At 36.6% G+C, this 16927-nt stretch overlaps 2 protein-coding genes across 2 annotated transcripts; both read right to left on the bottom strand.

The window, feature by feature from the left end:
* Window positions 1-604: 604 nt before the first annotated feature.
* LOC110865670 (NADH dehydrogenase [ubiquinone] 1 alpha subcomplex subunit 1) lies at window positions 605-5564 on the bottom strand. Its single transcript, XM_022114996.2, has 3 exons — window positions 5367-5564; window positions 5191-5299; window positions 605-886 (listed from the first exon to the last, which is right to left on the bottom strand). The coding sequence occupies exons 1-2, from the start codon at window positions 5475-5477 to the stop codon at window positions 5207-5209; spliced, it is 204 nt and encodes a 67-aa protein (XP_021970688.1). The 5' UTR covers window positions 5478-5564; the 3' UTR covers window positions 605-886; window positions 5191-5206.
* A 3869-nt stretch (window positions 5565-9433) lies between these two features.
* Window positions 9434-16616, bottom strand: LOC110865669 (aminopeptidase M1). The gene is made up of 18 exons (XM_022114994.2): window positions 16292-16616; window positions 16062-16207; window positions 15036-15138; window positions 14763-14949; window positions 14433-14526; window positions 14163-14316; window positions 13977-14081; window positions 13762-13878; window positions 13572-13685; window positions 12787-12969; window positions 12308-12700; window positions 12123-12220; window positions 10707-10884; window positions 10508-10622; window positions 10361-10428; window positions 10204-10278; window positions 10006-10083; window positions 9434-9903 (listed from the first exon to the last, which is right to left on the bottom strand). Exons 1-18 carry the CDS (start codon window positions 16514-16516, stop codon window positions 9715-9717), a joined length of 2622 nt encoding a protein of 873 aa, XP_021970686.1. The 5' UTR covers window positions 16517-16616; the 3' UTR covers window positions 9434-9714.
* Between the last annotated feature and the right edge of the window lie 311 nt (window positions 16617-16927).

Raw genomic sequence — 16927 nt, 5'->3', positions numbered from 1 at the left:
CCTGGTTAATGCATGCGTTTCTAAGCAGGTGGTCACGGTTTTGATCCCGGCCACCTAAATATGTTTTTCCTTTCTTTATATTAAAATTTGAAGTTGAAAAAAAAAAGAAAAAATAAAAATATATGTAAAATGACAATTTTACCCCTGAGCTGATTGAATGTTTTTAACTGAAGTTAATTTTTTAGACTAAAATGACATGTTTCAAGGAAATGACACGTTTCAAGAACATCGGGGAAGAAAATGATGCAATTGTAAATGGCACTTTAACTAGTTTATAGACATTTACAACAGCAGTGCACCATATAAAATGCAACTATAACAAACAAAAAATAATCATATTCCAGATTTATACTATATTTTTTATAACAACAACAATAGAATATATAAAAAAATATTTGACTAAAAGAATTGGTAAAAATATGTATAAACAACTTCTAACTTTCTATTATTACCATCTCGCCAATCACCTAATCATAACCACTGAACCATTAAAACATTGAGATAAAAAAAGTTGAGATCACTTCGTACACATCATAAGAATATATTTTTTTTAATCTAATCCTGCAACTATTTCCGGATACTGGAATTGAATGCAAAATCAGCCTTGAAGAAAACATCGTTTAGTTTGAACGAATGCAAAAGTACAAAAGGGTTCGATTCAGCTCAACGGCTTATGCGGTTTAACAATCTCATTCGTAGATTCGATCGAAACAAACCAATCTACTCGTAAAACTTGCAAACTACAAACAAGTAACGCAGCAAGCATTTTGCAGAACAATACCAATTTCACAAAGTCAAGTTTATAAATGTGTTTTCCAACAAAACAAGAAAAAGTAAACACATAGCCAATCTCCCCTTATTCCTTGCATCACATTGCCAATGCTTCCTGTAAACCATAATACACCATATCAGCAACTGGTTCAAATTTTCTGAATTATAGCGACTAGACTAAAGTTTTAAAAAGCATGAGGCCCGCGTGGCGAAAAGGGCAAGCATCACGTTCCGTGAGGTACGCGTCTATGTAAGCTTTATTTACAACCAGAAGATGCGTATGTCGCACCGTTTTATGTATAAATCTATTTATCAAGTCAATTTTTCACAAATTCTCCATCCTTAGGTTGAATGGTTCATTCTACACCAACATTTCATGTTTTCTAGGTAGTCAAAAAGGCTCATCCAGTGGCCTAGGCACAAAAAAAGAGCACGCCCAACACAAAAAATGCAACAATGAAAAAATTACAAATGTATATGACAAGACAGCCCAAAAAAATTAATATTTTTATTCATATATATTTTGGAAAACTTAATACAATTAGTAATTTAATTCTTTCTATTAATACTAACATTTTGAAAGTAATAATAATTCATACCAGTCAAAATTGTAACATACAAGAAAACAAAGTCCAAACAAGTCAAAAATTTAAAATTTAACATCAACAATTGATATAAGAGCAATTTGTTAAGGACATATATAATGCACAATTTAGGACCCAACTAAGAAAAAAGACATTAGTAAAGAAAGCCTAACAAAATAAATAGAGAGAGCCCAACAAATAATAAAACACCTTAGAGGGCATCAGCTTGGTTTAAAAAAGCGCGCCTTAGGCGTGCCTAGGCGCGAGGCGATCTAAGGCGCAAACCAAAACGCCCTGTGTGACATAAGGCGCAGGTGAGGCGTTTTTAGGCTAAATTGCTAAAATTTGACCTGAGGCGCAGGTGAGGCGCGCGCCTTTTGTACATGGGGTGTTTCTGTGCAGCTGAGTGTGTACAACAGGCTTTTTATGCTGAGTGTGTAAAACATATTTAAAGCTAAATTTTAGCTAAATCAAAGGTAGAGGATGCTAAAAACCTATGGGATATATAAAATAATTTATATAATCACTTTGCGCCTTGCGTACGAAAAGCTCACCGCTTTTGCGCTTTGCCCCTTGGTTTTAGACCTCGTCGCTTTTGTGCGCTTCCCGCTTTTTTAAACCAAGGGCATCAGTCAAGAAAGAAGTGTCAACTGCATAGACGAAAGAAGAAGAGACGACGGCGTGATTGTTGGGCCTCATTGCCATGAAATTGCATCGCCTGGACGGAGGCACATGCCACCAGCGCCTGAAGGAAGGGAACCGCCTGAGTTAGTTTGAGACGCCTAGACCTTGACTCGCACGTGAGCCCGAAGTTCTTTTGGCTACATAGAATGTTATAAAATGGAGACAGCCTATTCTATTCCATTGAATCCAACAGATTTCATGAGGCCTCTAATGAATTCTTTATAGCCATCCATATTCATGAATCAGAAGAAGATTTGCAACTCTTACTCCTCTATTCTAATTTATTCTTACATGAATAACATGTACGCCAAACATGGATTTTGAACACGTGATTAGAGAAACACATTCAATTCTAAACTCAAAGGGGTTAGCCAAGGGCATTTTATTTAATGTAAGTTAAAAGCAAGTTATATTTTCCAGCACATAAAGATGGTTGCATTGCTAACAGAATATAGAAATGTAATTAACCCCAGACAAACAAAAATGAAGTTGCAATCCGTAGAAGAAAAGGGAAAGTGGAACAGTAGAGGATGAAGCACAAGAAGGGTAACTGAAAAACGATTCCAGGGTGTTAAACACATGACTTGTTTACTTAAACCTTTAAACTCAAATACACATACTTGACAAATATTACAGTTGGCTAGATGTATGTGTATAATCTGTTAAATTAACTAAGAAGGTAGCCATTGACTAGTAGTCTGTTTTACCTTTTTTTTAAATTAGCCTACATTACTACATAAATATACAAATTCTTATAAGACTTCTGTAGGATACCCCCACAATTCAAACCATCTGAGACTTTTATACTAGCTAATATAACATTAGATCTCGTAATTTTAATAGAATTTTGTGCAGGTTGTATGAGATCAACAACCATTCAAGTGTACTATTAGTAACTAGTAAGACAACATAGCATAACTTGGTCCAGCAAAGCCAAACAGCCAATGACATAACCATATCGATCTCCAAATCAAGATTGACCTTTTCAAAAAGGGATAACTTAAACAGTCTGTTGGTGCCATTCAACTCACTCTATCTAGTAAAGCTGTTTATAAACTTTAGCATAAACTCACAAATTAATCATTCCACATCCATCCAAAAAGATAACAATTATCAGTTTGTCTTATAAGATATCGGAAAATGTCTTGTGTTTTTCAAGGGAATGTCAGCTATATAGGGGTGTGCAATAACCGAACCATTAACCGAAAACCGACAAAACCGAACCGAAATTAACCGAAACCGAATTAACCGAGGCGGAACGGAGCAAAAACGCGTATGAGGCGGCGCCTCACGCCTCAGTGGAGTGAGGCGCAAGTTTCGGTTCGAGGCGGAACGAATTTGGGCGTACGCCTCAGTGGAGTGAGGCGCAAGTTTCGGTTCGAGGCGGAACGAATTTGGGCGAGGCGTACGTTTGTTTTTAGGCACAAAAAACCGAACTGGAGTTGAGTATAAAACTGCCCCACGCGGGCCCGGGTTTTTCGGAGCTGCATTCGTGTCCGCATGAGTTCAACCAAACTTCAGCTAAGAAACTCATTTTTGCAACCCCCCCCCCCTGCGCGCGGGTAGGACTTTTGGTAAAACATGTCATAAAGCTACAATAGAGTAGTAAAGTCTTTACCTTATAAACATCCACTCACTTTGTCCCCACACCAATGTGGGACAAAGTATTTACCACCTTTTGAGACTTTTATTCACACACCCAAAACTTATAACATATAAGTCCTAAATTTTTGCTACTAACTATTAGCTCCATGATCTTAAATGGCATATATAATAGTTTTTTTTTTAGTTTTATATGTGGAATCTTATTTATTTTCAAAACATAACATATTTTTTATATTTCTTTTCTCTATGTGTGCTTTTCTTAAATAGCTTTTTTATGTCAAGTATTTGATGAAATTTGAATCTTTTTTATGTTTTTAACTACTGAATTTGATGAAATTTGATGAGAAAACTCTTTTTTTGATGTTTAGTAATTATTAATTTATGATATATATAATTTTAATATTTATTTATTAATACCGCCTCGGCCTTACGCCTCGTTCCGCCTCGATACTTACGCCTCGTGAAGCGAAGGGAAAACGCCTCGAAACTCATTTCCGTTTTTTTAAACCTTGCCGTTAACGAATATTTTTTTTACTATCGGTTAACCAAAATTAACCGAACCGAACCGAATCATTTATTTTTTTATATATTTCTAGCTTTAATACCTCTATTTCATGGATTTCATGTTTTATACTTTCATTTCATGTAAGAATACATCTATTTCATTTATTTATGCCTTCATTTCATTTATTTATACCTTCATTTCATTTATTTATACCTCCATTTTATGTATTTAAACATCTATTCATGCATTTATACCTTCATTTCATTTAGAGTAAATTACGTTTTTGGCCCCTGTGGTTATATCACTTTTACAATATTAGCCCAAAATAAGAATTTTTAACATATCTGCCCCCATGGTTTCTATAACTAACCATTTTGGCCCCTAAGTCTAGAGATCATGGGGGCCAAAATGGTTAGTTATGGAGACCATGGGGGCTAAAATGGTTAGACTTAGGGGTCAAAATGGTTAGTTATAGAGACCATGGGGGTAGATGTGTTAAAGATTCTTATTTTGGGCTAATATAGTAAAAGTGATATAACCACAGGGGCCAAAAACGTAATTTACTCTTTCATTTATTTATACATCCATTTCATGTATTTATACATCTATTTGATGTATTTATACCTCCATTATATGTCTTTCTAAGAAAAAAATTTAGCCCTTGTTTGAATTGGTTATTAACCGAAAATTAACCGATCCGAACCGAAAACCGACAAATTAACCGAATTAACTGAACCGATCAACCGATGACTTCGGTTACGGTTACGGTTACGGATAATGCTAATAACCGAACCGAACCGTGCACACCCCTACAGCTATATACAATCCATATACACCTATATGAGTCGTATACTTTGTTATGTGATGTGAATGTATATACAGGTTGTGCATATAGCAAGACCCTATTAGATATAGACTCAATATTATAGCTACTATAAGTCACAATAAGTCTTATTACACATACAAATACAACACAACAGATCTGCACAAATCATCAAACAAAACCCTAATTTTTTTACCCAAATAATAAAAAAATCGAACCTTGTAAGAAGAAACCCTAATTACTGGCAGGATAAAGTTTGTCATCAACGATTTTCTTGTCCCGTCGTTCCATTGCAACGTCCCACATATCATTGCCGATGTGTTTGGGCTGTCATAAAATGCACAAAAGTTAGATGAATTTATAGAACGAAATGGTCAACGAATTGGGTACTCACGCGACCGTGTGCAGCTTTGTGGATTTGATACTGAACGTTTCCGGCGATGCAGAGCATGCCGGCGATAATCCCTAGCGGCAGCACCGCCTCCAGAAATTGGAATCGACCCATGTTGTTGTTTGTGTCTGCAAATCTGATCTTTTTACAAAAGCTTGTGAATTTGGGTTGTTTGGATGGTTTTATAGGAGAAAATGGTGTACATAAAAGGTTAAGTTAGGTTTGAGTAGGCAGGGTAAGGGTAGGGTATTTTTGAACTGCGTGAATAAATTTTGGTTATTGATTTACATCATCAAATCGTAAAATAGACTAGTGTATTTTCATTATCAAATCATGGACATTGATTTACACTTGTGTATTGATAATCAAGGGCTAGAATTAGTTCACACAGTTCATTATCAAAAGGGGTTATTCAGAAATGAACCTGACTTTGAGTAGGTAAATGTTTAAAAGTTATTATCTATGTGGGAGTGGAAGGAGGACGGAGTGTTAAGTGTTACACGGGCGCTAGCTTTTAAATTGATTGAGATGAGTTTAGATTATATGCATTTATCGAGGGTAGCCCACTTGGTAGAGACATATGTCCCTTATGAGAGAGGTTTCAGGTTCACTTATGGGCAAAGGTGAAAAATTTAAAATATTGGTGAATGATGAACAAGCGTCGTCATTCAAAAAAAAAATATGTATTTACCCTTTGGAGTGGTTAGATGGAGTAGCTTTAGGTAAAAGGTGTTGGAAATTTGTGAAAATAGCACTCTTCATAAATATAGGAAAATGATATTTTCCTATTTTGAACTAGAAATAAATATAAGAAAATGAGTGGGTTTTATATATTTATGTGTGGGTTTGTGTTCTATGTTTGAAGAGTTTCGCAACAAACTAAACCACATCCAAAACGGAGCTAAGATAAATGAGATATCGATACTCAAAGTATGGTGTTTCAAACATAGAATGCTGAAAAAGTGGGAGAGTGACACATTGTCCCACATAGGAGGAGAGATGAAACTTAAAGAGGTATTTAAGTGGGAACTCTCAATCCTTATTATTTCATGGAAGCACACACTAAGTGTACTCGCGAAGGGTGTGGAGCACCCTGACTCGCACGCGCGTGGCGTGGGCGATGAGGCGCAATGTATAAAAATAAACTGAGTTAGTGGTTTGGATGAAAATTTATAAAAATTATGTGACAAAACTATTAATTTTTTATTATAAAAACTGCATGTATATTCTGTTTTATATCTATGTGACAAAACTAATTAGATAAAAGAAATTAAAAAAGTTTGAGTAAATTGCCAAAATCGTCCCTCGGGTTTTATATTTGTCAGTTTCATTCAAATATCCTTCAACTTAACATAGAAAGTAAACTAAGTTAGTGTTTTGAATGAAAATGGTAAAAAATGCCAAAGGTGAAGAGTTGTTTGGCACAAAAAAATCATTTTGGATGAAACTGACAAACAGGCCTAAACCTCAGGGACAATTTTGGCAATTTACTCAAATATTAATTAAAATGAAATCAAGTCAAGAAACGTATAATGTTTAGATCATTAAGGTAGTGTTTGGTATGCAGGAATGAGAGGTGGAATGGAATGAGTGATTACGAGGGAATGAAGAAAAGAGTGTTTGGTTGGTCAATGGAATGAAATCACCCATTCCAAAAGGCATTCCATTCCCTCAAAATCATTCCTTCCACCCCTCATGTTTTTTTCCATTCCATCCCCTCTTGCACCATTCATCAGCAACACCACAACCTATAACCTTCGCCACAACCCACCACCACCCACCACCAACGCCATCGCCGCCACCCGCCACCACCTCACCCCGACAGCCACCGCCGCCGCCGCCACCCACTCGCCACCGTTATCACTCACAGCTGCAACCAACCGCCAATGCCACTTGTCGTCGCCACCCCCCCATCGTCGACGCCACCACCACCGCCACCACCAACCGACGCCGCCGCCACCAACCGCCACCAACCGCCACCTTTGCTGCCACCCACCACCAACGGCCACCTTGCCGCCTCCACCACTCGTCGCCACCGCCGCACCGCCACTCGTCATCACCGCCGCACCGCCACTCGCCGCCACCACCACCCATCGCCGCCGCCAACACCCACCACCGCCACCTATAACCACCCACAATCACTTCCACCGACCACCACCGCCACTCACCGCTAATTTTATTACTCCGTTTTTCTTGCCTACCGAACAATACACAATAATAATTCATTCCATTCACATGGTAACCAAACAAGATATCAATTTTACATTTTCGCGTTGTTTTTTATATATAAGTGAACATCACTATAAATGAGCATTACTATAAATACTACCAACGTTAATAAAACCAACGCAACAAAAACAAAAACAAAAACAAAAAGTTACTTTTTTTGTCACCTTGTTTCCATTTCTGATCATCATTTTCATTCTTTTCCTCGTGTCAATCTTCTACTCGTTCTTTTTGTTCTACAAGTTCACTAGCTTCCTCCTGGTCCAACACCCTTGCCCTATAAATGGTAGTTCTACTGTAATTTGGTGTGCTTTTTATTGATTAATACTAAAAGTTTCGAACGGGTTTGTTAATTCTCGTTATTGTGTGTTTGATCAAGGGCCTGATTTTCCAATAAAGATCCTATGCATTCGGTTTGGAAACGTGCATTTCACAGCTGTTAGTGATACACATATCGTGCTTGAGTTTTTGAAGGACATGGATGGGATTATTGAAGAAGAGATTGAGCATATGCTAAATCAATTTGGACGCTTCTTTCTTACCTTAATGTGTTTTGTATGATGGATTACTTCCCATGGTTGTGGTGGATAACTGGTTTTGATGGCCATCGAACAAGATGACTTGACATTTTCATCAGCCTTAAAACCCCTCAACTAACCGTTGATGAAATAAAAGCACAGATTAATGAAAGAGTAACATTTTTCATCAGTGACATCTAAATGTATCCCGCCCTCTAAACTTTTCATCGTACCCCTCCTTGGATAACTCAAATCAAGGGGATTTTTTTAGTTTTCCGGTGTGAAAAGGGGGATTATTAGTGATTTGACAACTTGAAGGGGTATGACAAGTAAACATGAAGGGGATAGGGTACCTTTATCACAACACTATTTACTTGTAAGATATGAAATTTTGTTGTGTGTAACATTTATTAACGTTGGTTTAGTACAGGATCTAATGCTAGCAGGGTTTGATATGTTTCAAACAAATATCGTATGGGCAATGGCATAAATGATTAAGCAGCCGAGGATATTCGATAAAGTTATTCATGAGCTCAACTCAGTGGGCGGAAAGGATAGATTAGTTCAAGAATCGGATCTACCAAACCTTAAATATATCAAAGCATGTGTGAAGGAGGCTTTCAGGTCCCACGTGACAACAGCTGATTCCAATATTAACGGATACTTCATAGTCAGCCGGCTAGGGCTAGGGACGAACCCTGGCGTGTGGGATTGACCCACTAACTTTCAATCCAGACCAGCACATGAACAATGATAAGGAAGTGCATTAACCGACCAAAAATTTCACATGTTCTCGTTTAGCATGGGTCGGCGCGGGTGCCCAGGAGCGTTGTTGGGCTCGACCATGACCACCATGTCCCTTTCTAGTGTCATACAAGGATTCACATGGACGTTGCCATCTAACGAACCACATGTTTATCTCAAGGAGAATCTGCATGATTTGGTAGAGGCCAAGCCATTGTTCGTGTTAGCGAAAAGCCTCGTCTGCCTAAACATCTTTATCCTAATATCTGAAATGGTATCAGAACGTTTGAAGTATGATTGTGATCTCTTGAAATAAAGTTGGTTATAAAAGTACATGGCAATCATCATATACTAGTGTGTAAATTTCTTAGCTAAGCTTTTGGATTCTTACAAGCACAATTTAGCCATCTAATTCTCTCGACTGCTCTTCATCTTTGTAATCTTCTGATGCAATCAGATTATGTTTCTTATTAGATAATATTCAATTTCTTGTTTTGTTCCACATCACTAGAAATAGGTAAGTTTTATGTCTGACCCATTTGTCATTAAGCTAACTTTCAAAAAAAAAAAAAAAAAAATACATTTACTTGCAAATCTTTGATCTAGGCATCTAGCCTTTCCTTAAATGGCAAGAAAAGGCTGCTTTTCTTAAGATTTGAGGTGGCAATTCATACAGCCTCACAACTTACCAATCATGGAATTTGCACAAAAGAAAAAAAATTGCCAAAAACAAAACATGAAGTTACAAGTTTTTTGTCTGTCTTATAAAACACGGAGTTAAAGGCGAGCATCAAGTGTGCAGTAGCAGCACCTTCTAAAGCAAGCAAATAGAAAACCTGGAGAAATTAAGAAGCCGTTTGTTGCTAGTAGTTCCTGAATGCAAGTTCTTGAACACAGTCTGCAAGGTTTTTCTCGTTGCGAACGGCCTCGACCCACTTTGCGTTGATCTGAACCCGTTCGATGCTCTGCTTCAACGTTCTTGCAATTGAAGGCTGCTTACCATGGCTTGCAAAGAACTCTTCCACTTCCTTCACCTTCTCGGGAGACGAAAACTACAAGAATCAAATGCAAAACTTTAACCCATTTTGTCATCATATTAAATAATTGATTCATAAGCCTTTAAACACTTAAGTTGAAATAAAAATGGTACGCACCGGTGATACAATTGCGCTGACAAAGCGTGTCAATAAAAAGCCACGGCCCCAAGTATTTGAAATGTGTGTCCAGTTGTTCTGCAGAAAGCAATTCCATACAAATCAAACTAAGTGTCAGTTTTTTAAAAATATACATGTCCTTGTAATAATTATGAATATGCGTCTATCTGTTTGCTCTTAAACCACAAGATCACTAACCTTGAGCCAGTTCCAAGCCACTTCACGCCCCTCTCGGCTAACAGCCAGTCCAAACACAACATCTTGACTTCGAACCTAAACAACAAATTATCAGAAATACAGATAAAGAGACAGTCAAACAGATTTAACCTTTTTAAAAATTCCCGAACTTGTATACCTCGGGAGTCAGCAAAAAGTTAAGAACTTCGAGAATTATGTCGGGATCACAGCAAGATCCAAGAGCACCTACAACATAACCAGATATTATCACGTAAATAGATAACACATTTACAACTTACAACAGTGCAATTAAATAATTAATCACCTAATATCCTAGTCTTTTCTTGGCTCAGATCAGTCTCTCTGTAAACTTTCAAAAGCGAATCGAAACCCGATCTGTCTGATGACGTCACCTTCTTCATCACAGCAACATACACCGCCTAAGGGAGGATAAGAAAATGAGTAAATACTACGGTATATGTTGTTTAATTGATAAGGGATAGATAGGAATAAGATGAATTAACCCTTCGTATATCAGGCGGAAGTAAATGTGTGTTCCTGTCTTCTAAGTATGCCTGGAACCGCTTGCTTGCTTCTTTTAGTGTTTCTTCGTGTCCAAGCACAGCCAAGGTAGTAAAAAGTTCCCCTCTTAGCAACGCATCCAAGTGACTTTCTCCTTGTTTAGGATCAAAACCGATCCTCCTAAAATACAGAATAAAATAATTAAAATCATATTTGACACATGTACTAAAAACTCATGCTTCACATATCTTCATCTATAATTAGGCCTGTAAATGAACCGAACGTTCATGAACTTGTTCAGCGAGAAGTCTGTTTATGTTCATTTAAAACGAACGGACATGAACACAAGTTTTGTTTATTCATGAACGTCCATTTATGTTCGTTTATTTACATTTGTTAATGTTCGTTCGTTTATGTTCGTTTCAATTTAAATACATAAGTAGTTATATTTATATAAATATTAAACATAAAATAGACTTCCAAACTACTTATACAAATACAGTAAAACCTCTATAAATTAATACCCGATAAATTAATAACCTCGATAAAATTAATAATTTGTCCAGTCCCAACTTGGGACCAGTACAAAATTGGACCCCGATCGATAAAATAATAAGATAATAACTTTTTTGAAATCCCAGTGTAAATATATTGGTCCCAACGAAACTATAAATTAATAATTACTAAAAGATTCCAAATTCTAAGATTGTCTAGTAAAAAATGAATCTATAGTCACTTGTTTTTTGTTGAACTTCAAATCTATATTTAATGTGTTGTACATGGAGAAGAAATGTGCATTGAAACTTGTTTTTGTAATTTATTTTTTAATACCATTAACCAACTTTTTGTATTAAAAAACAATGAACTTGACAAATTCAATTAATTTGTGAATGTACAATTAGACTTGGAAATTTAAAGGTCATACGTAAAACCACTTTAAATTAATAAATTATTAATTTATCGATATAATAATATCTTGCTAAATTAATAAAATATCTATGTTCCAACATTATTAATTTATATAGGTTTTACTGTATACCTAATTGGTAATTGGGCTTTCAAATAATAATATGTGGGTTTTCCAATAAAATTTATTGGAGCTAATCACTAACTTATATAAAAATTCCTTTATGTTCGTTAATGTTTAGTCAGTTATGTTCAGTTGTGTTGGTTATTGTTTGTTAAATTACGTTCATTTAAGTTTGTTTGTGTTCATCTACGTTTGTGAATTGTGTTCAAACGAACAAGAACATGCCCATTTTCTTAATAAAAGAACATGAACAAAAAAATGTGTTCGACTATATGTTCGTGTTCGCTTAAAGTTAAATGAACGAACACGAACATGCCTTTGTTTGTGTTTGTTCGGTTCGTTTACAGGCCTATCTATAATGCAGATTTACAGGAATAGGAAAACTGACTCTGCAGAATATTGGAAAAGATTGATGAAAAACTTCTTAGTGTTGTCAACCAATGCACTATCAACATCAGCCACAATTCTTGCAACCTTAGAGCTAACCTGTGGTGCCAATAACAAGACGTCAGGAAGAGCATATCTGAAGCAGTTTTAAAAAGAAAAAGAAAAAGAAAGGGTAGGATTCATCACGCTGATTAAGTTGGACAAGACTGTATATTCCGGTTCTTCTCTATAAGCACCCATCAATGTAAGTAAAGAAGATAAAGGCAGCTGGCCAGCCATAGACAACGCAAACGAATCATCAAGAATTCCGTATCTATCCATTGCTGACAAACGTTTACTTTCTATTGCGTATCTAAGGTTGGCAGACAAGTTGTCATCATATTTAACTCTGTAAAACCCTGCCTGATCAACGTTAATCTTTATCCAACTATTTGATAATGATGATGGTTCATCGATATCGATGGTTTGTGATTTTTTATCTAGTAAGAAGCTCTTCTTTGCTTCGTATGAACCGCAGCATAGTGTTATTGGCACGACCCATTGCCCATCCCCAGAACCGCCGCTCGACAAGAATTGCCTCTGTCACCACATAAAATAAATATAAATAAAAATTCATAATAAGAAAAGCAAACTCAATGGAAATCCAAGAAGGAGAAATTAGAAACCTGTTCAAACGCCAATTTGCTATCTTTCACGCTAACGGAGACAACCGGATAACCTTTCTGCTTTGTCCATGAATTCATCAATTTATTCACAGGCTCCTTGGATTCCTCCTCAAGGGCGGCCCACAGGTCCTCGGTCTTTGCATTTGAACAAGCATGTTTCTTTATATATTTAGCAAGTGCTCGCTAGCGACAAAGACCACAAATTGTAAAAGAAAGTTAGTTTCAGAATTAGAGAAACAAAAAAAATGAAAAACAGTGAAAAGGCAAGATAAACTCGAAACATATGAAGGTTGGAAGCACAAGAACGGGCAATGATATCACAAATTACCGGTGACAATATATGAAAAAAACAAGTATAGTAAGGTCAAGAGTAAAATGCCATTTCCGTTCATGAGGTTCGCCCAGTTTTGCGACTCTCATCCAAAGGTTTGTTTTTCCACATCTGGATCCAAAAGGTTTAGAATCTTGCCATTTTCATCCGTTAGTCATGGGTATTTCCGTCTTTTTTGTTAACTTAAAGAGCAATTCAGTCTTATTCAAGGGTATTCAATCTTTCTACATAAAGTGAAAAGACCGAATTGCCCTTTAAGTTAGCAAGAAAGACAAAAATACCTCCGACCTAACGGAGAAAAATGGATGGAGTTAACGAGCCGGATGAAAATGGCAAGATTTCAAACCTTTTGAATCTAGACGAGGAAAAACAAACCTTTGGACGAAAGTTGCAAAATTGGCCAAACCTCAGGGACGAAAAATGGCATTTTACTGTCAAATTCATGAAAGCAAACCTGAAAAACTTCAGGACCAAGATAGCTCTGCAGCATGCGAATGACAGAAGCTCCCTTACGATAGCTTATTGCATCAAAAATTTCATCTATTTCACTTGCATGATTAATCTCCACCTGCATGAGAAATTTGTTAATAACAAATTAAAATTTATTGACCAAAGTAATGAAAAGGTATCATAAGAAATGACACCTCAATAGGGTGTGATTCTGAAAGCCCATCAAGTCGAAGACCTTCAGTACTTTCATCAAGAAACTGAGTCCATATTTTCCATTCTGGGAACAACCCATCAGCAGCTAAATAGCTTACCTGATTCACAATAAGAATAAATCATACGAGCACATAGCTGACAGAAATAAAATATGTATTATTAGTTTATGACATCATGACACGATTGATTTGATTACCCAAGTGGCAAATCCCTCATTCAGCCATAAATGCGTCCACCACTCCATCGTTACAAGATTGCCGAACCACTGATGTGCAAGTTCATGTGCTACGACAGTTGCCACCTGGATCGTCAATTAGCTACATCAGTCAGTTCAGTTGGGGTATATGGAAATCGGATCTTGAGTATGAAATTGCAAAATTACCCTCTGCTTGTTCGCCGCTGCGGAGTGCTTGTCATCGTAAAGTAGGGCTGTTTCTCGGTATGTAACTAAACCGTAATTCTCCATGGCCCCGGCAGCAAAATCGGGAATTGCAATCATGTCCAGTTTGGGTAGTGTATAAGGTGTTTCAAAATAGCTGCATATTCATAAATGTTAAATAATCCTCAACTAACCCGGACTCTAGATATGCATGTTCGTCTATATTCACTATCTGCAGATGATAGTGCAATAACAGAAGATGAAAGAACATACTCTTTGTAGAGGCCAAGGGTCTTGACAGCAACATCTAGTGCAAACTTCCCTTGATTTGCTTTACCAACTTGGCAATATACCCTCACTTTAACTCCTGCAAAGTATTTCGATTATACAGTCAAGTACCGATCATACCGGAAAAGTAGGAATGGTAAAGCACGCGGGTCACAAGTCGGGTTAGGTTCGGTTAACATTTGGAAACCGTTTTGGTGCATCGAATGATCACAAATTTATAGTTCGCCATCAACTATCTTAACAAAACTATGCACCGGATAAATTTCAAGTTTTCAACATTTTAGATTCTTTTTATGAGTAAGATATGGTGTCTACCGTCAGGAGTACAGTCTTCAACATAATCAAACAAACCAACAACAGCAGCAACTAAATACGTAGACATGATTGGTGATTCCTGGTAGCTAACAGTCTTCAAGTTGCCATCCACCTTCTCTTCAACTACAGGCATATTTGAAAGAGCTACTAGGTCCGAAGGCACCTCCAGTGTAATCTTAAATGTAGCCTAAAGCAATGAACAAAACGATAAAGGTTTAACAAAAACAATACAAAAAAAGGAGGAATCACATAAGAGGAAGATATTAGTCATACCTTACAAGCAGGTTCATCCCAACAAGGAAAGCATCGTCTGGCATCGGCAGGTTCGAATTGAGTTACTGCCATGTTTTTCTTCACTCCATTATGTTCATATGTACTGTAAAGTTAAATTCAGTCCCCATAAGTAACTAATTAAGTAATTATTATACAGAGTAAGTTACCTGTTTTTCAACCCGGTTGCATAAACTAAACATAAACAAGCAGTCAAGCACATCTCACTTTGCAACAAATATATATAAAATATTTAAAAAAAAACATTTACCATCTAAAAATCCTAGATTAAAACATATGTATTTTAGTTATGTATTGTTTTTTATTTTTTGAATAATGGTTTGCAGGTTTGACTTCTGAATGTTCTATTTTACATCTTGTGTGTAGTAATCACTCATTCAACAAACAATTCTATAACTCTTATTTAACAGTTTACTTCTTTTTTTAGCTAAAAAAATTATCTTGGACAAATTCGAATATATAATTCAAACTATGACTATCTTGTGAACTTGGTGCTATCGATAAATGCACCCTAGAAAAACCATTAATCAGGTAAAAAGGTGAGAGCTTTTAATCAATACGTGCATACAAAACCGACGACCAAAACAGGAAAAGATCATGAGCAAGGAAAAACCTACCTTCCTTGTGAGCAAAATTGAGTAAAAATCACGTGTAGATATATAATAATTTTGCAAGTGGTATGGATCCCGTAAACATCAAAAGTGAAAGTCCGAACTATGACTCATTAGTCAATAATAACTCAGGCTACTAATTTAACCAGTGGCACCGAAACTTTCACTTCCGTCACCAAGCACAATCCTACCCGCAAAAATCATCATAGATTATTCTTGATTTCCGCTAGATTCACTCACATGGAGTGAGATGGCCCTTAACTATGAAAATAAAAGTTACAAGTGTCCCTTATTACAGTATGGATTATTATCAGTCAATAAGTCATAGTTTAAATTCTTAAAACCAAATTAGCATTAATCATTAACCAAATTATCAACATTATCAACTACATATTACCTCCGGTAAAAACCTTTCATCTGATCATTCAACGTGCCATCAAACTTAATAAACAAAACACCAACACCTTGAGGCAAATTCTCAGCAAACTCCAACACCAAAACCTCATCTTCAACCAACAATTCAACATTCACAGCCTCAAATCCCTACAATCACACACTCACAATCACTACTAACACCAAAAAACAATAAACTCAAACACAACTACACGAAACAAATACTAAAACTACCTTCGAACCGGTTTCCGATTGAAACCGAACGGATTTGGAATCAACGGAGAGATCGGCGGCATTGAGGAGGATGAATTTGGTATCGGCGACGATATCGAGGCGGATGTTGACGGTGCCGGTGAATTTGCAGGCGGTGAGATCTGGTTTGAGGTGAAGATCGTAGGTTTTAGGGTTAGCGAATTTGGGGAGTCGTGGTTTGCATCTGAAGTGATCGTAGTTTGACATTGTGGAAGTTGTTGCGTGTGTAGATCATCAGTTGAGAGTGGGAGGGATATTTATAGGGGGAGATTGGTTATTATTCCTAGGAAGGGTCATGTTATCCAAGCCCAAAAACCAAGAGAAGATGGTACTTTTTGGTAAATTTCTTTTATTCCTGTATGGACTTAAAAATACAAAATCTTTCTCTTTTAAGGTGTTTAAAGGTTTTTTCTTTGTCAATTGATTATCACCCCATTAGTAAAAGAAGGTACTCGTTTTGTTTTGGAAGAGGGTACTTGGTTTGTTTTGGTTCGTTTAACTTTATCTAAACAAATGGTTGAGAAAAGCTAATAAGATGAATGAGAATCGAAAAAAAACGTGTGCATTTTGTGTTTGTTTATGTTCGTTCGTTATTATCTAAACAAATGGTTTACGAGC

Source organism: Helianthus annuus, chromosome 6, assembly GCF_002127325.2.
Source record: "Helianthus annuus cultivar XRQ/B chromosome 6, HanXRQr2.0-SUNRISE, whole genome shotgun sequence".
Classification (NCBI taxonomy): domain Eukaryota; kingdom Viridiplantae; phylum Streptophyta; class Magnoliopsida; order Asterales; family Asteraceae; genus Helianthus; species Helianthus annuus.
The sequence above is the reverse complement of the archived record's forward strand: the minus strand, read 5'-3'. Positions and strand labels throughout refer to the sequence as shown.

Excerpts from the sequence above, each read along its gene's own strand:
- LOC110865670 (XM_022114996.2), bottom strand. The coding sequence starts at position 5,477 with ATGGGTCGATTCCAATTTCTGGAGGCGGTGCTGCCGCTAGGGATTATC. Across the intron at positions 5,300-5,366 it reads ACAAAGCTGCACACGGTCGC|CCCAAACACATCGGCAATGA; the intron begins GTGAGTACCCAA and ends ATTTTATGACAG.
- LOC110865669 (XM_022114994.2), bottom strand. The coding sequence starts at position 16,516 with ATGTCAAACTACGATCACTTCAGATGCAAACCACGACTCCCCAAATTC. Across the intron at positions 14,527-14,762 it reads TGAAGACTGTACTCCTGACG|GAGTTAAAGTGAGGGTATAT; the intron begins GTAGACACCATA and ends AATACTTTGCAG. Across the intron at positions 12,221-12,307 it reads TCTTGTCCAACTTAATCAGC|GTTAGCTCTAAGGTTGCAAG; the intron begins GTGATGAATCCT and ends TTGGCACCACAG.